The sequence below is a fragment of the Capra hircus genome, chromosome 22, assembly GCF_001704415.2.
Source record: "Capra hircus breed San Clemente chromosome 22, ASM170441v1, whole genome shotgun sequence".
NCBI classification, from domain to species: Eukaryota; Metazoa; Chordata; class Mammalia; order Artiodactyla; family Bovidae; genus Capra; species Capra hircus.
This window is the reverse complement of record NC_030829.1, coordinates 6,054,822-6,081,998: the sequence shown is the minus strand read 5'-3', so window position 1 is coordinate 6,081,998 and position 27,177 is coordinate 6,054,822. Positions and strand designations below refer to the sequence as shown.

Below are 27,177 nucleotides of genomic sequence, written 5' to 3'. Positions count from 1 at the left end.
ATTTAACAGTGCAGTGATTTGGAGAATGGTTAAGTGAGTAAAGGAGAACCCACTCTGTCATAATGAATATTCTGCAGCCACTTAACGTGATGTTTATGCAAGTACAGAAGCAGAGTCTTCTGGAAATATGCCATTAAAAATTTTAAATCCAGGAGTTCAGCCAAGTTTGCCCCGCAGGCCAGATTGCACCTTGTAAACGATTTTTGTAAAATTTTGTGGGAACACCGCCGTGTTCATCTGTTTGCGGCCACCGTCTTGCGACAATACTAGTGAAACGGCCTGCAAAGCCTAAAATGTTGCCTCGCTGGCCCTCACAGGAGAACATTTGCTAGCCCCTGCTCTTATCAAAAAGCATGCTGCTCTATAGAAAGATGACATGGGATTAAAATGAAATCACAGATGATCCCGTGAAAGGGTTTGCCATGACCAGAAAAGTTTGCCGCCACATTGGAAAAGTGCTTATTGTGTGAAATGAGCCAGGGGTCCCAGTGTGTGTAAATAATACGTTGTCACTGAGCTTACCAGAAAGAGGGCTGCGGTGTCCTGGAAATCTGGTTGAGCTGGGAGTCCCCCACTGGTGCTCATTGATGAGAGTGTGACCTCCGTGTCAGAAGGGAGGGCGTGAACCCAGCCCAGTGAGCTGTGATGGGATGCGTCCCCCACCCTCGTGGCCACTGACTGATGCCAGTCAGGAGCCCTGTGGTTCCTGTCACAGCCCCCCTTGTTTCTGGCCTGGCTGTTGAGCACTAAACTCTGATTCCCTGAGCTAAGCTTCCAAGGACATCCGTGGCTCAGCTGGTCCTTAGGGAGCCTCTTTGAGCAGGGAGCTCAGGCCCCTGCCTGGAGCAGAGCGGATGGGGGATGGAGTGTGGAACGGGAGAAGGGCGGGGGTTGATGCTTCTTGTCTCACACACGTGGACTTCCTGGCACCTAGAACTGGGCTGTCGGCAAACCCAGCTGTCCACCTTGTTGTCTCATGGTAGGAATGGCCCAGAGGTGCGGCGTCTGCCATTTGGAGCACCTGAGCCCGCTTACATGCCCGCCAGCCAGGCCCACCTGCGAAGGCCAAGGAAGGACCGCCTGGTTGCCTTGGCCCCCCTCCCCACCACCCCGTGGAAGGGAACCCCTGCCCCATTGTGGGAAGAGAAGCTGCTTTTCATCAGGCGCCCCGTCAGCGTGCTCACGATGCCCCGAGCCTGGCCTGCGTGCTGCTGCTGACCACCCCTGGCCTCCAGGACCTCCCTGCTCTCCGCAAAGGCTCCCTGGGCTTCCTTTTTGCTTTTCACGCTGACCTGCTCCTACCCTCCCAGCCCTGGAGGCTTTCCTGCCCTGCATTTTGGCCTGAGGTTCAGCGCCTTCCCCAGTGAGCCCTGGCCTTGCCCCTCCGGGGGTTTCTGGGTGGAACCTGTGAATGAATGGGCAGAGCCCTTAAAGTGGGGCCGCTCCTTGCTCATCATCCCGTCTCCAGCCATGGGGGCTCTCTGCCCTCTAGTTTTGAGGCCACTATCCTATGATGGGACTTGTCAGGGGAAGTCCTGCCCTGGGAGCACCCCCACCCTAGATGTCCAGGCACCTGGTCATTCCCTCTGCACGAGATGTGTGTTGAAGGTGGGGGCAATGGAAAAGCCAGTTTGAGGCAGCAACCATCCCGCCCTGTCTGCTTCCCCACCCCCTTTTCCTCTGTGAGCCCACCTCTTCCCCTCTAAGCTCTCAAGGTGCAGTAGAAAGAGTGAGGGCTGGGAGCCCGGTTGGACCTGGCTTCCTGCCCCGCTCCAGAGCTTTCTCCTGTGTACGCTGGGAGCTGGGACGCCACTGTCCCCGGGGCTTTGTGGGGTGGGCACTGACTGGGGCGGGGGCAGGCAGTCTGGCCTCTGCAGCCTGAGCCCAGCTCCCGTCCTGGACTCGGATTCCCCAGGAGGCTGCTGCCTTGGACAGCTTGGCCGCTCCACTGCTGACTCCCTGCCCTAGGAGCTAACAGGGCGCCTGTGCTCAGCCTGCTGCAGAGGCGTCCGTGTCCCCCAAGCCAGGGAGGGGTGCTCTCTGTGGAGAAGTCTGCTGTTTCCTTTGTGTGGAATCTGGGCGGGTTCTGATATGAGAAAGTGAGGAAGTGACCCTTCACCTAAATGTGGGTCCCCCCCCAACTCAGCTCCAGGACAGAGTGGGACTAGTGGGGAGGCGTTTCCTCAGGAAGGAAGCTGATGGCTTCTCCAGTAAATGAATGAACAAACGAGTCTAACTTCGCATGTAGACACGGGCAGGTGGTGGATCCTCCGGTGTCTGTGACTCCTAGTCTGGGCTTCCCCTGCGGGAGCAGCCACTGTTTGCGTCCCATCAACTTGCTGACCTCGGGCAGGTGGCTGCCCTGGGTGTGGGTCATCTTTTCTCTGCTTTAGGATGGGGTCCTAACGTCATGTCTGTGTCACTGGTGTGTTGTGGTGATGAGTTAATGTACACTGCTTATATACAAGGTACCTGCCGCGTGGAAGGGTCTGCGTGGATTCTGGCTGTAGGAGCAACAGGATTCCTTCCATCACCCCTAGACTGGTCCCTCGGCGCTCAGAGCCGGGGAGGGTAGAGGGGATTCAGGGTTGGGTGCAGATGGGGCCCCGGGATCACAGCCTCGGGCTGCTGGCCGTGCCTGACTGCTAACTGTGCCCCCCATGTTCCCCCAGGAACCTCTGGCGGGAGGTGACCCGGTGCCTGCGCCTAGGGGACATGGAGGCGGCCACCGAGCAGAAGCGGCGGCTGGAGGAGAAGCAGCGGGCGGAGGAGCGGAAGCGGGAGAACCTCCGCGCGCCCTGGCGGCCCAAGTACTTCATCCAGGAGGTGACGTGGGCGGGGGACGGGCAGGGAGGACGAGGGAGGGCTGGGCATGGCGGCCGCGGCCCCGGGGCCCTGAGTGCCCGCCGCTCTCAGGTTTCCTTTAGAGGAGCGCCCCTGCCGGGGGCGAGGCGCGCAGCGGGGGCGCGCTCTGGGCACCTAGCGCTTCACAGAGGCCGCAGACTGCTGCTCCGTCTTCTATAGCGAGTTAATGGGAAAGGCCTGCCCAGCCCGTCTCCTCACCTGGGGAGGTTGGAACCTTCCTATGACAAGCACCTTTTTAGAGCTTTGCCTTTCGTGGGGCCAGTGGAATGGACTTGGAGGGAGAGACCGGTGGGGCTTGGGGAGGGTTGTCCCAGGTCACCAGCAATCCTGGGGAAACCACCCTCAGCCTGCTGGCCACCTGCTGGTCAGAGCGCCATGTGCCAGGGGGGGAGGGTGTCCCAGTCACCAGCATCCTGGGGAAACCACCCTCAGCCTGCTGGCCACCTGCTGGTCAGAGCGCCATGTGCCCAGGTGTTTGTGGCGCAGCTGGGCGGCGTCCTGAGGACAGAACTGGGAACAACAGAAGCGCGGGAGCCGCAGTGTTTCAGGCAGGCAGCCAGGAGTCTGAGACAGTCGATGAGAGAAACCGGCCGGTGGGGACCAGACAGACCCCAGTCTGTACTGAAAGGGGTGGCTGCTACCCACCTCCAGGCCATCACAAGCCGATTCCCCAGTTTTCACGAGAAGCCAGAAATCAGAATTTCTGAGAGATCAGATACTCAGCTGGTGACGAGGAATCTGTAAAAGTTTAAACACTGAGAGCCAGTGGCAGTCTGTCTGGACTTTCTGTGTCTGGGCGCTGGCGGCGTCTTGACTTGCACTCCGTGGAAGGATGGCCCCAAGTAGCCGGAAGGCTGCAGGGAGAGAGGGTGACCATGAGGTGGGCTGGAACCAGGGCTGTGGGCTGAGCGTCGGCGTCACGGTTGGCCGCTGCTTTAGACAGGAAGCCTGCTGGGGGACACTGGGAGCGGTCCCTGTCTGGAGGGCTTGCCCAGGGCAGGCGACTCTCTATTAGTCAGGGTTCCCCAGAGAAACAGCACAGAACCAACAGGGGATAGGAGCTCGTGTAGATCTATGATGAGATGGTGGGGGCTGCAAAGCCACGAGATCTGTGGGTCGCAAGCTCAAACTGCAGGAGAGCCAGTGGTTTATTCAATCCAAAGCCTGAGACCCAGGGAGCTGATGGTGTGAATCTCAGCTCAAGGGCAGAAGTCCAGATGAGTGAGGCAAGACAGACAAGGCCGATCCTCACCTCCTCCCCCTCCGGTTCCACTCCGGCCAGGGAAGATGGGGCTATCCCCTCCCCTGCATGGGGGCAGGGTGTCTACCGCACTCTACCCACCCAACCCACATGCCACCCTCCCCCAGAAACACCTTTACTCAGGCTCAGAAACAAACTTAACTCGGGGCCGGTCACATCGACACATCAAAGTAGCCATCACGGGATCCCCCAGGATCTGACCGTGAGTTAGATCTCGTCTCCCAGAGACAACTACTCGGCGTGGCTTCTGAGGCACGCTGCATGTGAAGAAGTAAAATGACAGCGAGTCCCATTCTTTCTCCCGCTAGAGGGTGTATAAAAGCTAGTCCATCTCTAACAGGCTTGAGGACACCTAAAGGGTGCAGACCAGCCCAGCCTGGTTGCCGTGCAGTGCGCTCCTCGAGGCTGGCGCCAGGTCCACATCGCCGGGAGTCTCGGCTTTTCCTCACCAGTACCGCCTGTGACGGGTGTCGTCTCCTGGGGCTGCTGGCGTGTTTGGGGCTGCCGCCTGCTGTGTGCCTTTAGTGGGCTGTAAAGTCGTTGCTTTGGGCAGGTTCCTCCTACTCAGGCCCTTGGGTTTTCTCTTCCCTGTCCGTTTATCCAAATACCTTCCTTTTTCCCTCCTGTTCTGCCCTTTCAAGGTGCTTTTTCTTTTGGGGCCAATTAATCTTCCTTGACGGAAACCAAACAGGCCATCTGCCTCCTCTTTGTTGTTTTGGTCATTTCGTGGGGTTTCCTCCTGAAGTGGCAGAGGCGCGGGTCCTGTGGGCTCTAGGAGGGGTGGCTGGGCTGTGCGCCGTGAGGAGCGAGGCAGGGGCACAGGCCGGTGGGAGCCAGCACTGCTCTTCAGGGTCCTAGGGGCTGGGCGGGGAGGACCCCTTTGCTTCTGCCCTCGCCTCGCTGACAGGTCTGCACGTATTGATGAGTCCTCCTGTCTCTTGCAGGGTGACGGCTGGGTGTACTTCAACCCCCTGTGGAAGGCACACTGATGGGTGGAGATGCAGAGCTTTCAGAAATAGCCCTGATTTTGTAGCAATTAAAGTGGTACGGTGTCAAGGTTCTGGTCTTCCCTGAGGCCACCTGAGAGCCCTCAAGACGCGGCACCTGAGAGAGATTCTGTTGTGAGCGATGCGCCCCCAGACTCTGCTGTGGGATCGAGCTTATTCAAGAGCCATTTGGGCTTGCGTGTGCACATGTGTCTGTGCGCAGAGCTCCCCGCACACCGTCTGTTCACACGCACGTGCTCTGTCTGCTGGGTATCACTACACGTGGAAATCCCACACTTACCAACAGCGACGCGGGTGATTATGAGCTCCTTTTTATCAATACGGTTTCAAGTTTTCTAGTTTTCACTTTTGCCAAAAAACGTTTTGTACTCACAAAGTATTCTCCAGTTGATGAGTCCTGTCCAGACGAAGGTGAACAGGCGTGGCCGGACTGCTGTCCGTCTGGTGGAAGGTGGCCGCTGCTCCCCATTATGGCTGGGATTCCCACTCTGCCCCCAACTTCGTTGTTTTTTTGTCCATGGTCAAGACAGATGATCTGCATCTCCTGCGGGATGGGGAGTAGGCAGGAAGCTGTTACAGGTGTAGGCGGGAGCCTTCCCGGACGGAGTGCCCCTCCGGGGGAGCCACAGCCAGGCCTGCCTTGGGACGGTCCTCCCACGTCCTTACCCCAGAAGCTCTCTGATGATTTCTTATGCTCAAAGCGCTAGTCATACAGTTTTCAGAAGCTGCTGCTTTCATGGCAGAAAACAAGTCCTATGGAGACTTCAGTACTTTTATCTTTGGGAAAAGGGCTTTAGAAGTGAGACATACGCATGCACGTACAAGCACGCACTACCACAGCCTTGCGTTTCGTTTGGGGAAGGAGAAAAGAATACCCAGTGGATTTTTTTTTTTTTTTTTTTTAGTGCATCTCCCTCTCTCGTTTGACCCAAACTCTGCGAGGAAACCACTGTGATTAAAACACCCATGCAGCCTGCCTAAGTGTTCCATGGTTTCAGTTCTGTTTCAGTCTTCAGCCTTTACAAATGTGGTCAGGACATGACCAGAACATAAAGCAAGGAGAAAATGAAGTATTTGATCTTTGCTGAATGCTTAATTTATTTTTTACTGTGCCACTCTGAGAATATTTATACAATCCAGTAGCATGAATGCTTCTCTGTAGTAATACTAATTCTGTGCCTTTCGTCTGCTTTCTTAAGACCAATTGTTCACACTTTGTAGACATTAGACAAATATATTTCGATTAAATACTATACTTATCTGCGTGTCTGTGCTTGATTTTCAGGGATTCCAAAGTTCTGTTGGAATTGGTGGCTCTGCATGAACTCATATTTTATTGATTAGTATTCATTTGATGTGAACAGCCATTATATTTCCATCAAAACAGTGTTTTAAACACATTAAACATTATATAAGGATATTTTCTCATAAGGTCATAAAATTTAACTTATATCCAGGGAATGATCTTGTTTTGAGAAGCGACTTACCAGGCAAAATGATAAGGTAAGCATGTTCTGGTTCATTGTCTTGACATCTGGGAGAAGGAAGTGGAATCATTTTATTTCTGAGAGGGAAAGCAGAATAGATGTATTCTGAGAGGAAAATCTTTAATGAGGAGACTGCAAAGTAATCACTGTGGTGTTTTTAGATGTTCCAGTGTTATGCCAGAGCATAAACCATCTGGGAGGTAAAAAATGGAGATCCATCACTTTTCCTTGTTTTGGTCATGGCGGGGAGTTCATTTGGCCTTTTAAAATATTGTGAAACATCATATAAAGAATTACATAAAACATATTACAGTTTCAGGAATAATTATAAACAAACACCCATGTACCCACTGCCTAGGGAAAGAAACCTGTTTGTCCACACCTTGAAAGCCACCTTTGTGCCTCTGCAGAATTGTGTTGTTTTTACAACAATCATCCTAATGGGTGTGAACAGGTATCTTATTGTGGGTTTGACTTGCATTTCCCTAATGATTTTTAGTGATGTTGACCGTCTTCCCCATGTATTTCTTGACCATCTGTGTATCTCCTGGAGAAATGTCCCTTAAAGTCCTTTGGACAGTTTCTGATTGCGTTCTTTTATATATTGTTAATAGACATGATTTGCAAATATTTCCTCCCATTCTGTGGGTTGCCTTCTCACTCTGTTGATAACTGTCCTTTGATGTACAGAAGTATTTAACTTTGATGAAGTCCAATTTTTTCCTGGGCCTCCCAGGTGGCTAGTCTTGTGCTTTGGATATCATATCCAAGAAATTATTGCCAAATCTGCTTTCATGGAGCTTTGCCCTTATGTTGTCTTCTAAGAGTTTCATAGTTTTCGCTCTTATGTTTTACATTTTTGATCTAGTTCAAGTGAAATTTTGTATATGGTGTTAGGTAAGTGTCCAATTTTATGACTCTGCATATCCTGTTTTCCTGGGACCATTTGTTGGAAACACTGTTTTTCCCATTGAATGGTTGTCTTATCGAAAATCATTTGATCATCTGTGAAGGGTTTATTCCTGGACTCCCTAGTCTGTTCCATTGGTATATGTCTGTGATTCTATACCAGTACCAGTTTTGAAATCTGGAAGTTAGACTTTCTCTATTTTGTTTCAGTTCAATCGCTCAGTCATGTCCGACTCCATGGACTGCAGCAAGTCAGGCTTCCCTGTCCATCATCAACTCCTGGAGCTTGCTCAAACTCATGTCCATCGAGTCGGTGATGCCATCCAACCATCTCATCCTCTGTCGTCCCCTTCTCCTCCTGCCTTCAATCTTTCCCAGCATCAGGGTCTTTTCCAATGAGTCAGTTCTTCGCATCAGGTGGCCAAAGGACTGGAGTTTCAGCTTCAACATCAGTTCTCCCAGTGAACATTCAGGACTGATTTATTTTAGGATGGACTAGTTTGATCTCCTTGCAATCCAGGGGACTCTCAAGAGTCTTTCCCAGCACCACAGTTCAAAAGCATCATCAGTTCTTTGGTGCTCAGCTTTCTTTATAATCCAACTCTCATATCCATACATGATCACTGGAAAAAACATAGCTTAGACTAGACACCTTTGTTGGCAAAGTAGTGTCTCTGCTTTTTAATATGCTATCTAGGTTGGTCATAGCTTTTCTTCCAAGGAGTAAGCGTCTTTTAATGTCATGGCTGCAGTCACCATCTGCAGTGATTTTGAAGCCCAAGAAAATAAAGTCTGTTACTATTTCCATTGCTTCCCCATCTATTTGCCATGAAGTGATGGGACCAGATGCCATGATCTTAGTTTTCTGAATGTTGAGCCTTAAGCCAATTTTTTCACTCTCCTCTTTCCCTTTCATCAAGAGGCTCTTTAGTTCTTCTTCTCTTTCTGCCATAAGGGTGGTGTCATTTGCATATCTGAGGTTATTGATATTTCTCCCGGCAATCATGATTCCAGCTTGTGCTTCCTCTAGCCCAGTGTTTCTCATGTTGTACTCTGCATATAAGTAGGGTGATAATATACAGCCTTGACGTACTCCTTTCCCAATTTGGAACCAGTCTGTTGTTCCATGTCCAGTTCTAACTGTTGCTTCCTGACCTGCATATAGGTTTCTCAAGAGGCAGGTCAGGTGGTCTGATATTCCCATCTCCTTCAGAATTTTCTACAGTTTATTGTGATCCACACAGTCAAAGGCTTTGGCATAGTCAGTAAAGCAGAAGTGGATGTTTTTCTGAAACTCTGTTGCTTTTTCCATGATCCAACGGATGTTGACAATTTGATCTCTGGTTCCTCTGGCTTTTCTAAAACCAGCTTGAACATCTGGAAGTTCACGGTTCAAGTACTGTTGAAGCCTGGCTTGGAGAACTTTGACCATTACTTTACTAGTATGTGAGATGTCAATAACGTCAGATATGCAGATGACACCATCCTCATGGCAGAAAGTGAAGAGGAACTAAAAAGCCTCTTGATGAAAGTGAAAGAGGAGAGTGAAAAAGTTGGCTTAAAGCTCAACATTCAGAAAAGGAAGATCATGGCATCTGGTCCCATTACTTCATGGGAAATAGATGGGGAAACAGTGTCAGACTTTATTTTGGGGGGCTCCAAAATCACTGCAGATGGTGACTGCAGCCATGAAATTAAAAGATGCTTACTCCTTGGAAGGAAAGTTATGACCAACCTAGACAGCACATTAAAAAGCAGAGGTATTACTTTGCCAACAAAGGTCCATCTAGTCAAGGCTATGGTTTTTCCAGTGGTCATGTATGGATGTGAGACTTGGATTATAAAGAAAGCTGAGTGCCAAAGAATTGATGCTTTTGAACTGTGGTGTTGGAGAAGACTCTTGAGAGTCCCTTGGACTGCAAGGAGATCCAACCAATCCATGTTAAAGGAGACCAGTCCTGGGTGTTCATTGGAAGGACTGATGCTGAGGCTGAAACTCCAATACTTTGGCCACCTCATGCGAAGAGTTGACTCATTGGAAAAGACCCTTATGCTGGGAGGGATTGTGGGCAGGAGGAGAAGGGGACGACAGGATGAGATGGTTGGATGACGACACCAATTCAATGCACATGAGTTTGGGTGAAATCCGGGAGTTGGTGATGGACAGGGAGGCCTGGTGTGCTGCGATTCATGGGGTTGCAAAGAGTCAGACACGACTGAGCGACTGAAATGAACTGAGATGAGTGCAATTGTGTGATAGTTTGAACATTCTTTGGCATTGCCCTTCTCTGGGATTGGAATGAAAACTGGCCTTTTCCAGTCCTGTGGCCACTGCTGAGTTTTCCAAATTTGCTGGCATATTGAGTGCAGCACTTTCACAGCATCTTCTTTTAGGATTTGAAATAGCTCAAATGGAATGCCATCACCTCCACTAGCTTTGTTTGTAGTGATGCTTCCTAAGGCCCACTTGACTTTGGACTCCAGGATGTCTGGCTCTAGGTGAGTGCTCACACCATCATGGTTATCTGGGTCGTGAAGATCTTTTTTGTGCAGCTCTTCTGTGTATTCTTGCCACCTGTTCTTGGTATCTTTAGCTTCTGTCAGGTCCACACCATTTCTGTCCTTTATTGTGCTCACCTTTGCATGAAATACATTGTTTACTTCTATGCTAATCTTTACCCACTCCAGTGTTCTTGCCTGGAGGATCCCAGGGACAGGGGAGCCTGGTGGGCTGCTGTCTGTGGGGTCACTGAGTCGGACACGACTGAAGTGACTTAGCAATAGCAATGCTAATCTTTTATTAGTTCCTTCTGTTAGCTATGGATTTAGTTTTATTTATCTTGTTTGTTTACAGCTTAAGGTTCAATGGTTACTGATCTCAGAGCTTTACAAACTCAAGTATTTATAGCTATATATTTCCCCATTAACACCATTTTTGCAGCATCCCATACATTTTGGTATGTGTTTTTATTTTCATTAGCCTTGAGATAAAGTTCTGATTTCTCTTGTGGTTTCTTCTTTGACCCATTGGTCAAGAGTATGTTGTTGAGTTTCCACTTACCTGTGGATTTCTCAGTTTTCCTTCCACTACTGATTTCTAGTTTAATTGCACTGTGATTGGAAAAGATACTTTGATTTCAGTCTTAAAATTTATTGACTTGTTTTGTGGGCTGACATACAGTTTATCCCGTGGGATGTCCCACACACCTGAGAAAAATGTGTATTCTTCTATTTGATGGGGCCATCAGTACATGTATGGTAAGTCCAGTTGGACTACGGTGATGTTTGTCTTTTCTTATTGATCCTGTCTTGGTTGTTTTTATCCATTATCGATAGTGGTGTATTGAAATCTATTATTTTACAGCTGTGTATTTCCTCCTCAATTCTATAATGTTTGCCTTGTACATTGTGGAGCTTTGATGTTTGGTGGATGTATGGCTAGAATAGTTATACCTTCTTAGTGAATTGATTCTTTTATCAGTATATACTGTCCCTGTGTCTGGTAAGTTTTTGACGTAAAAGTTTAATTTACCTGATACCAGTATAACCATCCTTGCCTTGGCTACTGTTTGCATTAAATATTTCCTTCCTTTTACTTCGAATGTACACATTTTCCTAGATCTAAGGTGAGTTTCTTACAGAGAGCATATAGTTGAACGTTGTTTTAAAATCCATTCTGGGAGTTCCCCCTGGTAATCCAGTGGTTTAGAATCCACCTGCCAATGCAGGGGACATGGGTTTGATCCCTGGTCCAGGAAGATCCCACCTTCCATACAACTACCAAACCCACACACCACAGCTACTGAAGCCTGCATGCCCAGGGCCTGTGCTCTGCCAAGAAGCCACTGAAACGAGAAGCCCGCGCACTGCAATGAAGAGTATAGCCCCTGTTCACCACAGTTAGAGAAAGCCCTCACACAGCAATGAAGTCCTAGCACAGCCAAAAATAAAGTAAAAAAAAAATCCATTCTGCCTGTTGATGTCTTCTGATTGAGGAATTTCATCTATTTACATTTAAACTAATTACTGATAACGATGTGATCCTGCCATTTTGTTTGTTTTCTGGGTGTCTTACAGCATCACTGTCCTGCATTTTCTCCATTATTGTCTTCCTTGGGATTTAGTTGATTTTTCTTTTCTTTTTGAAGTGATAAATTGATTCCTCTGTCATTTTTGTCTGTATTCTATAATTTTTTCACTTGTGGTTATTAGATTACATATACCATCCTAAAGTTATAACAATGTATTTTAAATTAATACCAATTTTAGTCATGTAAAACTTTTTTTAAAATATAAATTTAATTGGAGGTTAATTACTTTACAATATTATATTCATTTTGCCATACATCAACATGAATCCACCACAGGTATACACGTATTCCCCATCCTGAACCCCCCTCCCTCCTCCCTCCCCGTACCATCCCTCTGGGTCGTCTCAGTGCACCAGCCCCAAGCATCCTGTATCATGCATTGAACCTGGACTGGCGATTCATTTCATATATGATATTATACATGTTTCAATGCCATTCTCCCAAATCATCCCACCCTCTCCCTCTCCCACAGAGTCCAAAAGACTGTTCTATACATCTGTGTCTCTTTTTGCTGTCTCTCATATAGGGTTATCGTTACCATCTTTCTAAATTCTGTATATATGCGTCAGTATTACTGTATTGGTGTTTTTCTTTCTGGCTTACTTCACTCTGTATAATGGGCTCTAGTTTCATCCACCTCATTAGAACAGATTCAAATGTATTCTTTTTAATGGCTGAGTAATACTCCATTGTATATATGTACCACCGCTTTCTTATCCATTCATCTGCTGATGGACATCTAGGTTGCTTCCATGTCCTAGCTATTATAAACAGTGCTGCGATGAACATTGGGGTACACGTGTCTCTTTCGATTCTGGTTTCCTCAGTGTCTATGCCCAGCAGTGGGATTTCTGGGTCATAAGGCAGTTCTATTTCCAGTTTTTTAAGGAATCTCCACACTGTTCTCCATAGTGGCTGTACTAGTTTGCATTCCCACCAACAGTGTAAGAGGGTTCCCTTTTCTCCACACCCTCTCCAGCATTATTGCTTGTAGACTTTTGGATCGCAGCCATTTTGACTGGCATGAAATGGTATCTCATTGTGGTTTTGATTTGCATTTCTCTGATAATGCATGATGTTGAGCATCTTTTCGTGTGTTGTGTTAGCCATCTACATGTCTTCTTTGGAGAAATGTCTATTTAGTTCTTTGGCCCATTTTTTGGCAGGGTCATTTATTTTTCTGGAATTGAGCTGCAGGAGCTGGTTGTATATTTTTGAGATTAGTTGTCAGTTGCTTTGTTCGCTATTATTTTCTCCCATTCTGAAGGCTGTCTTTTCACCTTGCTTAGAGTTTCCTTTCCTTTGTTGTGCAGAAGCTTTTAATTTTAATTAGGTCCCATTTGTTTATTTTTGCTTTTATTTCCAATATTCTGGGAGGTAGGTCATAGAGGATCCTGCTGTGACTTATGTCGGAGAGTGTTTTGCCTATGTTCTCCTCTAGGAGTTTTATAGTTTCTCATGTAAAACTCTTAATCCTTTACAGCTTCATCCTTTTTTCTTGATGTCACAAATCATATTTTTATATATTGTGTACCAATTAACATAGGTTTATGCTTATTTCTATGTGCCTGCCTTTTAAAGCATGTAGAATGTTATATTCAAAATTATAGTAATTGGTTTTCATATTTCTCCATGTGTTTACATTTTTTATAGCTTTGAGTTACTGTTGAAAGCCTTTCAACTTAAAGAATGACTTTATAGAGTGGTAATGAAACCTTTTAGCTTTTGTTCATCTGGAAAGATCTTGAAAGGTATAGAATTCTTGGTTTACAGTTTTTTTCTTTCAGCATTTTAAATGTACATTCCTACTGCATGAAGAGATAAAGCCTTCTTCAGCGATCAATGCAAAGAAATAGAGGAAAACAACAGAATGGCAAAGACTAGAGATCTCTTCAAGAAAATTAGAGATACCAAGGGAACATTTCATGCAAAGATGGGCTCGATAAAGGACAGAAATGGTATGGACCTAACAGAAGCAGAAGATATGAAGAAGAGGTGGCAAGAATACACAGAAGAACTGTACAAAAAAGATCTTCACGACCCAGACAATCATGATGATGTGATCACTAATCTAGAGCCAGACATCTTGGAATGTGAAGTCAAGTGGGCCTTAGAAAGCATCACTACGAACAAAGCTAGTGGAGGTGATGGAATTCCAGTTGAGCTGTTTCAAATCCTGAAAGATGATGCTGTGAAAGTGCTGCACTGAATATGCCAGCAAATTTGGAAAACTCAGCAGAGGCCACAGGACTGGAAAAGGTCAGTTTTCATTCCAATTCCAAAGAAAGGCAATGCAGAAGAATGCTCAAACTACCGCACAATTGCACTCATCTCACATGCTAGTAAAGTAATGCTCAAAATTCTCCAAGCCAGGATTCAGCAATACGTCAACTGTGAAATCCGATGTTCAAGCTGGTTTTAGAAAAGGCAGAGGAACCAGAGATCAAATTGCCAACATCCACTGGATTATGGAAAAAGCAAGAGAGTTCCAGAAAAACATCTATTTCTGCTTTATTGACTATGCCAAAGCCTTTGACTGTGTGGATCACAATAAACTGTGGAAAATTCTGAAGGAGATGGGAATACCAGACCACCTGACCTGCCTCTTGAGAAACCTGTATGCAGGTCAGGAAGCAACAGTTAGAACTGGACATGGAACAGACTGGTTCCAAATATGAAAAGGAGTACATCAAGGCTGTATATTGTCACCCTGCTTATTTAACTTATATGCAGAGTACACCATGAGAAACACTGGGCTGAAGGAAGCACAATCTGGTATTAAGATGGCGGGAGAAATATCCACCTCAGATATGCAGATGACACCACCCTTATGGCAGAAAGTGAAGAGGAACTAAAGAGCCTCTTGATGAAAATGAAAGAGGAGAGTGAAAAAGTTGGCTTAAAGCTCAACATTCAGAAAACTTAGATCATGGCATCTGGTCCCATCACTTCATAGCAAATAGATGGCGAACAGTGGCTGACTTTTATTTTTGTGGGGCTCCAAAATCACTGCAGATGGTGACCGCAGCCATGAAATTAAAAGATGCTTACTCCTTGGAAAGTTATGACTAACCTAGACAGCATATTAAAAAGCAGAGACATAACTTTGTCAGCAAAGGTCCGTCTAGTCAAGGCTATGGTTTTTCCAGTGGTCATGTATGGATGTGAGAGTTGGACTATAAAGAAAGCGGAGCTCCAAGGAATTGATAGTTTTTAACTGTGGTGTTGGAGAAGACTCTTGAGAGACCCTTGGACTGAGAGGAGATCAAACCAGTCCATCCTAAAGGAGATCAGTCTTGGGTGTTCATTGGACGGACTGATGTTGAAGCTGAAACTCTACTTCGGCCACCTGATGTAAAGAGCTGACCCATTTGAAAAGACCCTGATGCTGGGAAAGATTGAGGGCAGGAGGAGAGGGGGACGACAGAGGATGAGATGGTTGGATGATATCACCAACTCAATGGACATGGGTTTGGGTGGACTGCGGGAGTTGGTGAAGGACAGGGAGGCCTGGTGTGCTGCAGTTCATGGGTTTGCAGAGTCGGACACGACTGAGCAACTGAACTGAAATGACCTAATAACTTCAATTACCTCTCCAAGATTGATTGTTTCTTCCTGTTAAAACACTTTACTGAACTTTTTTCAGCTCCAGAATTTGATTTTTTTTCTAAAAGGATAATTTCTTAGTTGGTATTCTGTATTTTCTTGAGTTACTTTAGTTCGCTGTTTTATTTCTATGAGCTTATCTTTGTCTAATATATCTGATGTCACTTTCTTAAAGATGATTGCTGTTATTTTCTTCCTCTATTATATAGGACTTGTTTTTTCTGTTTCTTTGTATCTCGTGATATTTTGTTGAACACTGGGCATTTGAAGAAAATAACCCTCTCTCCCAGGGTTTTCACTGCTGCACACCGGGGAAGACCTTCACTGATGTGTAAGGCGTTTGAGCCTTAGGATCAGCCTGAGGTGGTATTTCTCTCAGGTGTTTTTCTGAACACATGTCCTCTCTGGGGCTGTGTACCCCTGAGTCCTCCTTATATGTGACTGTTTTTACGTCTTTTCAGTTTCCCTTTAGCTTCTTCTCAGGACCTTAGATACTCTGTTTTATCTGTAATTTCTTGCCCAGGCATCTGCATGTCTGTAGTCTCACTATAGCCATTCTGTTGTTTTTTAAATACTGGAGTAGAGCTGGAGTAACGTTTCAGGTGTACAGAAAAGTGATTTGACTTTATACACACACACACATCTATTCCTTTTCACTCTTTTCCTACCTAGATTGCTACAGAACATCTAGTGGAGTTCCCTGTGCTATACAGTAGGTCTTTGTTGATTATTTTATATATATTAATGTGTATATTCCAATCCCAAACCCCACTCTCCACCTTTATCCTGCCCCACCTTCCCCCTTTCATAACCGTAAACTAATTTTTAAGTCTGTGAGTCTGTTTTGTAAGTTTATGTATGTCAGTTTTTTTTAGATTCCACTTAAGTACTATCATATGGTATTTCTCTTATTTAACTTATTAGTATGATAATCTCCAGGCATATCCATGTTTCTGCAAATGGCACTATTTGAACCATTCCATTGTGTATATATACCTATCTTTATCCATTCATTTGTTGGACATTCAGATTGCTTCCATATCTTGGCTATTGTAATCAGGGCTGCAGTGAACACTGGGGTGTGTGTGCTGTTAATTATGGTTTCCTCTGGATATATGCCCAGGAGGAGGATTTCTGGATCATATGGTAACTTTTCAGTTTTTTAAGGAACTTCATACTGTTCTCCATAGTGGTTGTACCAATTTACATTCCCTCCAACAGTGTAGAAGAGTTCCCCTTTCTCCATGCCCTCTTCAGCATTTATTATTGTAGACTTTTTGATGGTCTCTCACTGTAATTTTGAGTATGTTTCCATGGGCCTCCTGGAGAAATGTCTAGTTCTTCTGCCCTTTTTTTGACTGGGTTTTGTTTTTTCTACTGAGCTGCATGAGCTGTTTGTAGATTTTGTAGATTAATCCCTTGTTGGTCGTATTATTTGCAAATATTTTTTTCCTCATTCTGTGGACTTTTTCACTTTGTTTATGGTTTCCTTCACTGTGCAAAAGCTTTTGAGTTTACGTATTTATTTCCATTGCAATGGCAACCCACTCCAGTACTCTTGCCTGGAAAATCCCGTGAACAGAGCCTGGTAGGCTGCAGTCCATGGGGTCACGAACAGTCGGACACAACTGAGCAAAACACATTCACTTTTCACTTTCCTGCACTGGAGAAGGAAATGGCAACCCACTCCAGTGTTCTTGCCTGGAGAATCCCAGGGACGGGGGAGCCTGGTGGGCTGCCATCTATGGGGTCGCACAGAGTCGGACACGACTGAAGTGTCTTAGCAGCAGTATCAGTAGCAGGGGACAGCTTGAAAAAGATACTGTTATAATTTATGTGAGTGTTCTTCCCCATGTTTTCCTGTTTTATAATTAGGTTCTTACATTTAGATTATTTTTGTGCATAATGTTAAAGAATGTCCTAATTTGTTTTACACGTAAGATATCTAGTTTTCTCAGCACCATTTATTGAAGAGACTGCCTTTCTTCCATTGTATAGTCTTCCCTCCTTTATCATAGCTCGACCATAGTTGTGTGGGTCTTTTCTGGGCTTTCTACCCTGTTCTGATGATCTATATTGCTGTTTTTGTGCTAGTACCACACTATGTGACTGTAGCTATGTAATACAGTTGAAGTCAGGGAACCTGATTCCTCCAGGTCTGTTTTTCTTTCTCAAGCTTTCTTTGGGTGTTCAGAGTATTTTGTGTTTCTATAAAAACAGTAGGTTTTATGAGCAGTATCTGCCTTTCTTCAGCTTTCCCAGCCTGAGATCCGAGCCATACCACTTTTCTCTAACAAGAGTGAAAAAGCCTTTTTTTCTTCAGGTAAGATACATCAGACTGTTGCCTGTAAGTTCTATTCTTTTCCCTCCTATTTGAGAGGGGATGCTGAAGTATATGCCCAGTAGTGGGATTGCTGGGTCATGGGGTAATTCTATTTTTAGTATTTTATAAAACCTCTAGACTGTTCCCCATAGTGGCTGTATCAGTTTACAGTCCCACTAACAGTGCAAGGGTTCCCTTTTTTCCAGAGCCTCTCGGCCATCTGCTTATGTTTGTTGGAGAAATGTCTATTTAGATCTTCTGTCCATTTGTGATTGAGTTGTTTATATATTCTGGAGATGAATCCTTTGTTTATTGCTTCATTTGCAGCTATTTTCTCCCATTCTGAGGGCTGTCTTTTTGTCTTGTTTATGGTTTCCTTTGCTGTGCAAAAGCTTTTAATTAGGTCCCATTTTTTTCCTTTTAAAATTTTTCATTACTCTTAAAGATGTGTCAAAAACTACAAAGCTACAGTAATTAAGACAGTATGGTTTTGATATAAAAATATGAATCAGTGATATAGGAAAGTCCAGAGCTAAACTCATACAGTTATGGTCACCTACTGAGTGACAAAGGTGGCAAAAACACACAGTGAAGAAAAGACAGCCTCTTCAATAAGTGGTGCTGGGAAACAGGACAGTTCCATGTAAAAGGATGAAATCAGTACTATTTTTAACGTGACTTTTCCATGATTGGGCATGTGTTCAGTGCTGTAGACCAATGACCATTTTCCAGTTTCTCGTTTTTTCTTATTTTAAATGTCTCATGAAGCATCAAGGGGCTTGGTCTTGTGTGTGCTAAAATCAAGTGCACAGTGTAAAGGAGCAGCAGACACATGTAATCACAATCCAACTCAAGTGGAACATGCCATCACTCACTCCAGAGCCTTTTTCTAAAATCAGTGTCCCCATTATTGTCCCCCAACTCTCCTCCTCCAGAGTTGACCTATAATCCAACTTTGTGAGTAAACCACATCCTGCTTTATAGCTTTAATACTATGTACACATTCCTAAATGATACATAGTTTGCCTGCTTTTGAACTGTATATAAATGGAATCATATAATCTTTTGGCTTGTAAACTCAAAACTTTTTATGATCATCAATGTTATTCCTTATCAATGTAGTGCACTTTTTCCTTCTATACTGTTCCTTTATAAGAATATGTTACTATCAACTTAGCTACTTTTGACAGACTTTAGAATTGCAGGGATATGGGATATATATCTTCAGTGTGCATCAGCTAACTCCTGAGTTGTCTTAAATTTTAAGTTCCCATCAGCAATGCATATGTTTGTATTTTGGCTAACCTGATGGGTATGTTTCTTTTATTTCTCATTTGGATTTCTTCTGTTAAGGACTAATCAAAAATCATCATCTGTTTTCTCCCTAAGCATTCTTTACAGAGTCTGGACATTAATCCTACATCTGCTGCAGGCTGGGCGACATGTCCTCGCTTAGCCCAGGCACCCAGTGAAGGCCTGCAGCCTCAGTCAATATTTAAAGGTCACTGAACAAAGGTAGAGAGCTCACATTACCCAAGTTCAAGACTTACTTACTGAAAAGCTGTAGTCATCAGTGTATCAAGAGTATACACACAGACTGATGGTCAGTTTTCAAGTCTTTTCAACAAATGATGTTGGCTCAACTGAAAAAACTCACACCTCAAGTCATATACAAAAACGAATTCAACAGATTACAGATCTAAAAGTTAATTCTATGTTGGCCAAAAAGGTACGAAATGGGAGGTTAACTAACGAGTCTGTTTTTCTATTCCTGGACAAAGGCAGCGTAGATAAACTTATCTACCTTCTATACTATCTGTTGCCTCAAATAGCTAGAGCCATAAAAACATTAAAAAATAGATCATATTTATCGAAAGACAAAGAGGATTATATAGTTCCTTCAGCAGGGTACAGGCCTGAGTTCTGATTCATGTTAATCTAAGTTTGTCAAAGAACAGATCTTGCTTTATCTATTTGGCCTGTTTGAGTAATTACCAGTGTGCTGAGGTTAAGAGAATGCACTGTTATCACAGTCAGTCTGGCTGCCATTGACCTTGAGTTTTCATTCATTCAGTCTTGTATCTCCAGCTTTTATTGAAACCCCATTCAACAAAAGTACACAGTTGGTACTCTAATCAAAATGCCTCCAAGATCTTAGAAATAAGACAACTCACCAAGAATATTCCATATTCTCCAAGTAAATAAAGAGCTAGATTTTGTCCCTAATATTCTGCTTCTGACAATAGTGAACTGGGGGAGTTTGGACCAACTCTTTAGCTAAAGCCAAGTAGTAAAGCTAGACAAGGGAAAATTGCTTAATCGTGTCCAACTCTTTGCGATCCCATGGACTATAGTCCATGGAATTTTCCAGGCCAGAATACTGGAGTGGGTAGCCTTTCCCTTCTGTGGGTGACTCATCCCAACCCAGGGATCGAGCCCAGGTCTCCCGTATTGCAGCTGGATTCTTTACCAGCTGAGCCACCAGGGAAGTGGACAAGAAATAATATACCTGTTTTAAGACTTCACAGAACCAAGACTGCATCACCACACAGAATCCAGAAGATGGAAATCTTGAGACAGAAGGCCTGGCATTTGAGGCCATTTCCCCCTGGAAACTGGCAGAGACTTCGTAGAACTAAGAGGACGAAGGCTGGTATTAAAACCTGCATGGATGAGGTCCTTGCAGGGTTTCTAGTCTGGGAATCATGAACCAGCCCTCAGAGAGATGGCAGGCTAACTCTGTGATTACACAGCATCCCTTGAACTGGATGAATGTGATTACGGCTTGCTATGAATCATGAGGTACCTGGCAGAAACAAAATCTTCTATAAAGGAAAATCTCTTAGACCTAAAGTTACTTGTACAATTTCTTATGTATGTTCAGGGCACACCATATGCCCCCTCTCCTCCACACATTAAGAGGAAACACACCAGAAACAAGACCCACAAGAACTCCAGTGAATTAATGGGCTAATCAGACATGCTTTATGTTCACTAGATCAAAGACTGTCAGTAGTAAGCTTTTTATAAACCATAAAAAGAAACAGTAGATTTGGCATGAGGAGGAATTCTAAAATTGAAAATAATAACTCAATGGACGGCCAGCCTTAAAACATCAGATTAGTAATAACTGACGAGAGAAGCAAATAAGAGAAAATACACAGAATGGAGAAGGCTTAATTATATGTTCAGCTGGAATCTTGGAAAGCAAAGAGAATGGGGCAGAAGCAATATTCCAAGTGATGATTGGGAACTTAACCCAACAAGCTACAAAGCTAAACGCTGAACAAATCCAGAGTAGGATACATTGAAGGATGAAATACATACATCATGCGGTCATCTGAAGAAAGCTGACATAATCAGACAAAATAGGCTTTAACAAAAGGCATTACTGAAAATAAATCCTGGTAGTCCCCAAAAACTGAAGGTTCAATTTACCAATAAAATTGTAAGTGTAAATACACCTAATAATCTGGGTCCAAACATACAAAAAAGGTTCAAATAGGAACAGGCAAACCTGCAACAGTTTACAGTGTTAATATATCCTTCTCAGCAAACAGAACAAGCTTCACGGAGGTTTTATACACATAAATTGGACCACAGAAAAAATTTCAAACATCTTCAAAGGAGTAAAATTTAGAGTATCTGATTACAGTGCAGTTAAGGTAGAAACTGATAATAAAAGGATAACCAGAAAACCACTACATCTGAAAAATCAAGAAATGTACATCTAAATAAACAACCCAAGGTTCAAAGAAGAAAGTACACAAAGTATGCATTAAACTCCATGACAGTTCACATGAAAACTTTTAGAGAATGAAACAGACTATGCTTGGAATAAATTTAGAACTTTAAAATCATGTATCACACTAAGATGAAAAGAATACCACTCCTTTAAGGAAACAATTAAAACATACTGTAGAAAATGTCAACAAAGCCATAAATAAGCTGGTCTTTGACAAAAACTGAAGGGTAATGAGGGAGAGACAAATGGAGAAGAAAGAAAACCAGCCTCAGAAATGACAAGGACATCGCTATAGAATCTGTGGACAGTAAAATAACTGTTAGAGTGATATCAGCAACAATTTCACATCCACCTATTTGAAAATTTAGACAATGGACAAATTCCTTGAAAACTTTACCAAATCTGACAAAAATTTAAAAAATCCAACTGTGTAATAAGATTATTAAATCTATTCAATTTAATTCAGAATACCAGAGTAGGTAGCCATTCCCTCCCATATTTAATTTTATATTCAAAGAGAAATATACGCCCAAATGTTTGCACCAGCAAATTCTTTGAAACACTGATTGTTATCCCAGGAAGGCAAATTTAACAATGTTAACAAAAAATCTCTATAATTCATTCACTGTGTTAACAGAATAAAGGAGAAAAACCAAAATCATCTCAATAAACCAAAAAAAAAAAAAAAAAAACCAACCAACTTCACGTGTAATAAACTCAGGAAACTGGAAAAAATATGTACTCAATCCAAAGATACCAACAGAAAGTCTACAGTAAACACACTTAAGGGCTTCCCTGACAGCTTAGATGGTAAAGAATCCACCTGCAATGTGAGAGACCAGAGTTCGATCCCTGTGTCGGGAAGATCCCTTGGAGAAGGGAATGGCTACCCACTCTGGTATTCTGGCCGGGAGAATCCCCATGGACAGAGGAGCCTGGTGGGCTACAGTGCATGGGGTCACACAGTCGGACATGACTGAGTGACTAACACTTAACATATTTAAAGAAGAAACACTGATAACTTCCTGTGTGAGACAGGAACAAGATAAAGATGTTACCTATTCTATGCAGTACTAGACTCGTCCTGACCAGTGCAGCAAAAACAAAGTCAAATATATAACCACTACAAGAGAGAGATAAAACTGCCATATATTAACAATCTAAAATTATTACAGTGATTTTTAACAGGTTGTTTAGTATGATTTTAACACAAAACCACACATTTTATATCCTGACAGTTGGAAAATAAATTTTTAGGACATACTGCAATACAACTTATGAAAATGAATAACACCTATTTAAAAACAATACAGAAATTAAAGATGACCCAGACTTCTATAAATAGTAGGATATGCCATATTCAGTTATTAGACTCAATATTAGAAGACTCAAAGGTGCTAATTTTTCCTAATCTATAGTTTCAATGCTCAATGCCCACTCAAAAGCTCAACAAGTTTTTTCTTTCTTTTCTGGTATCACTTTATAAACTGGTTCTAAAATTTACATGGAGAAACAAAAGATTGCAAATAGCCAAGCTAGGTCTAAGAAGATGGAGTGGGACTTACATCACTATCTGAAATATGTTAAAGCACATTAAGTCAATACAGAAAACTAAGAACTCTATGGAATATAACAGTTCAGACAGATTCATGTACAGATTTCCTGCAAAAGGAGAACTGCAGAGCTGCAGGAAAAGGATAGTTCTTTAATAAATGCAAAAATTAGACTCACATATGGAGAAAAAAACATAACCAACCCAAAACAAAACCCAAACTATTCACACTGCACTCAACTGAATTCCAGGCAGACTGCAAAGCTAAATATAAAAGATAAAACAATAAATTTCCCAGAAAAGACCACAAGAAACTATCTTCACACCACAGGTAAGGAAAAGATTACTTAATGGCACAGAAAGCTACAGGCAGGTAAGACTGAAAAACACAACATTAGAATACTAACTAGGTGGTTTGTAACACAATGATGAAGAGCTTGTATATAGGATCTATTAAGAACCCCTACTAATACAATGAAAAAATAAAAATCAACAGAACACCCAAAACCTTGTAAAAGGGAGATTTCCAAATGACCAACCTCACTAGTAACCTAGAAATGGCAACTAAACAACAAAAAACCATCACTCACGTACTGGAAAGAAAATCATAAAGCTTGACAAGGGCTGATTAGGATGTGGGAGTAAACAAGAACCTTTATACCTTTCCCAGTAATTCTACTTTATTCTGCTAAGTCACGTCAGTCGTGTCCGACTTTGTGCAACCCCATAGATGGCAGCCTACCAGGCTCCCCCATCCCTGGGATTCTCCAGGCAAGAACACTGGAGTGGGTTGCCATTTCTTTCTCCAATGCATGAAAGTGAGAAGTGAAAGTGAAGTCGCTCAGTCGTGTCCGACTCAGCGACCCCATGGAGTGCAGCCCACCAGGCTCCTCCATCCATGGGATTTTCCATTAGGTAAATACAAAAATGTGTGCATATAGTCTCTGAGAGAGAGATAATAGAAACTGCGATAGCCTTAACTATAATATCCTCAAACTGGAAACACAAATATTCATCAACAATAGAATGGTATGTGAGACAAAAAAATACTATACATCAATGAAAATAAACGTATAGCTGCATGCAACATTCTGAATTTCATCAAAATTAAGCTAAAGTAGCTATAGATACAAAAAAAAAATCTATTTTGATTGCATTTTGTGTTCAAAGAATGGGTACAATTAAATATGTTTACAAAGAGTAATTATTGTAAAAGCTAGGAGACCAATTACCTTCTGGAGGGGCGAGGGGACAGGCCAGGGACTGGCGGGGGCATGAGGAAACTTCCAAGGCCCCAGCAGTGCTGTGGTCTTGATCTGAATTGTGGTTACAGAGTTGCTCGTCTGATGGTAACTTGCTAAGGCAGACATTTGTCTTCTCTGTGTTATACTTCACACTAAAAAAGACTTACCTTTTCATTTCAGACACCTGCCATTTCTTACAGGCTGCTGTTTCTACGTTCACTCATGATTCCACCTACTTGGGTAACAAGGTGGAGGTCTGAAGTCCCCACTTCAACAGCGGCTGTTCCAGCAAGAGGACAAGCTTCTGGAGAGGGTCGCACAACAATGTGAATGCACTCAACACAACTCAACTGTAATTTTACAGTGGTCAGAATGTTAAATCTTCTGTTTTATATTTTATCACCATTAAAAAAAATGTGTAGTAGCTCCAGATTTCATAATCCTCTGACCCCCGAGTATAGAAACACTAACACTCTACAGAATGCTTTTATACTCTTCAGTCCTCTGGCCTTTTGGTCATGGCCTGGGGGCTGAGAAAATTCTATAAATGCACTCTCCAGTAGGTAACAATGTGAGTTTGCAAAATGAATTTTATCTTTGGATTTGCAGCCTAATGTGTTTTTACTACAAACCACTCAGTTTGCTCAATTCTAAGATGTTGAATAAAACAAAAGCTATTTAATATATTGATAATTTCACTTTTCTGTTATAATAAAACCGCAAGTGTCATTACAATATAGTTTTTACTGAGATAATCCCCTGAACCAGAACTGGAGGTTAGAGGTCATTCCTGCTCTTAATGAGAAAATTAAATAAGACTTCAGTGATGTTTAACTAGAACTTTACAGAGAAGAGCTTTTGTTAAGAGTTCTGCCCTCGTTTACATGGAGATAAGCTCCTTTTTGGTTAGGTGTCTTCCCCTCACCCATAAAAAGTCAAAATGAAATTTTCACTCTGGGCGGGGTGGGCGGGGGAAGGCATAACACAATAGTAGGTCTCAGTTGAACTAGTTTTGGGGAACCCCATTTTGGTTCCATGAACTGCATCAGTAAAAGCTATATTGTAATGACACTTGAGGTCTTAATGTAGCAGAAACATGAAATTAGAGATATATAAAAGTGAAATAGTAACTGCCTTTGTTTTTATTGTTTTTGATTCTCCACATGGGTTCTCTCAAACCTTTGTCAATGCGAACAAGACGACAGCGTGTGCTCAAGACCCTGTAAAGAAAAGATCTGTAAAAACACAACACTTAACACAAAATTTGAATTAACTTTATTTTCCCTACAGTCAACAACTTCTCTGCATTAAATTTTAAAGCAACAAAGTAAGATAAAATCCCCCAAATGACAAGGTATCAGAAATCCAGATTCAGTTACACTTCATTTGTGAAAATGTTGGACCATTTTATTTGTCTGTAAAAGAACCATCATCTGGGTCAAAAATGAATTCTATAAATCAGAGAGTATTCTACACTTTGGAAAAAGAAAATTGGCAGTAACATTCTCACTGAATATTGTAAATTACACTTTTCTTCATAAAAGGTACATACTATTCTGCATTTTTCCACCAAAAACAGTGGTGTAAGTTATGCTTGTTTATATTAAAAAAAAGAAAATAAAAAGGAAAGATATCCTGTGGCAGGAAAAACCTTTCTCTTTCACTTTTACTAAACAGGAGAAAAATTTCAAGTCTATATAAAGTTGCCTATGAGTTGGAAAGTGAACATGTTCAATCTCCATTGACATTTTAGTGCATTTTTTGACAACGGTCACATTTTTAATAAAAGTAAGAAAATGCACATAGCATTAAAGAGTGTTTCATCAAATGCTTAAGGGATTAACAAAATATGGAGCAAAGGACAAAAGTCACTGTGATGGATGAAACTGTTGTAAAAATGAGAGAAAGCCAGAATTTTACAAATCCTTTGTCATTTTGAAGAGTCACACAAAACAAACTCTGGATACCTGTCCACTTTAAGGGTTTCTTCCTTAATCTTTATGTAAACATAGTGCTCAACTCAGGAGTAGGATGCCAAACCCCAGCCTGCTAACAAGCAACATTCTGTGCGTTGCCATGATTGCCAAAGGATATAAATTTAGCCCTTGAATGAACCATGTATGGTATCTGCTCTGTAAGTACCTGGTGAAAACAACTGCTAACAGCAGCAATAATATTTCAACATAAAAAAAAAACAACTACTTGAATCAATGAGTTAGAGGTCCATCTTTAAAACAGCAGCTTCTTCTCAGAGCAAACAGTAAGCAATAGAAAATGTACATTTGATGAAACATTCTTTGCACTGGAGAAACATGAAAATAAATACAGTTCAAGGAAGTGTCCTCCTCATACCTCTTGCTCAGACCTGCACTAGCTTTACTGGTTCAAGAAGCTTGCATCACATTGTGTCATTTGTATTTTACATATTGCTATCTGGGTCATTCAAATAAAATGCAGGTCTTGTAAAAGAATAAAAAACCTTGACAAGTATGCATGTGCCAGGGACCAAATTAGAGGGTTCTTTGGTGCCATTTGTCCAAATTTTCAGATTTGAAGGATAATATGTACCAATAAAAAAAAAACAACCTGCTGTTAAGACATGTACAGCAGTGCTCTGTCTTGCTTCACATTACAAATCGAAAACAGCTGTTCTCAATAAGCCAATTTTATTTTTTAAATCAGGTGTTGCCAGAGTTTTGTATGTTAACCTGGACCAGTGATGGTTCTGTACCCTCCGCTGCTGTGAAACACGACATGAGCTAAAGGCAAAGACCGGTTCTCACAAAGACATCTGCTTCAAGTTAGGAACCAGAACAGTGTTTTTAAACAGTCTTCTTAGATATTTTCTTGCCTTTCTTAAAAACTAGCTTATTTTTAATGTAGCCACGCTTCCTTTTCGCAGTCTAAAAAGAAAACAGAATACCTAGTGTTAGTGCAGGTTTCTTATGGATTAAAAATACGGATACACACATGGTTTACTGCAGAGTGGTGAAGACTGTCTCAATAAGCACTCAGCTCTTCCTGGGTCCGGTCTCCCTGAACTGTCAACGAGTACTCCCTGCTGCTCTACACCGAGGATGTAGAGAT

At 42.9% G+C, this 27,177-nt stretch overlaps 2 protein-coding genes across 2 annotated transcripts in view; one reads left to right on the top strand and one right to left on the bottom strand.

Moving 5' to 3' along the window:
* OSBPL10 (oxysterol binding protein like 10) overlaps window positions 1-6,396 on the top strand; it is a 323,310-nt gene extending 316,914 nt beyond the window's left edge. Inside the window, exons 11-12 of the mRNA XM_018038204.1 lie at window positions 2,673-2,826; window positions 5,071-6,396. Coding sequence (XP_017893693.1) covers window positions 2,673-2,826; window positions 5,071-5,115 — 199 coding nt within the window. The 3' untranslated portion in view covers window positions 5,116-6,396. The remainder of the gene's footprint in view (window positions 1-2,672; window positions 2,827-5,070) is intronic.
* STT3B (STT3B, catalytic subunit of the oligosaccharyltransferase complex) overlaps window positions 25,343-27,177 on the bottom strand; it is a 100,694-nt gene continuing 98,859 nt past the window's right edge. The window contains exon 16 of the mRNA XM_018038213.1: window positions 25,343-26,993. Within this exon, the coding sequence (XP_017893702.1) occupies window positions 26,913-26,993 (81 nt within the window). The 3' untranslated portion in view covers window positions 25,343-26,912. The remainder of the gene's footprint in view (window positions 26,994-27,177) is intronic.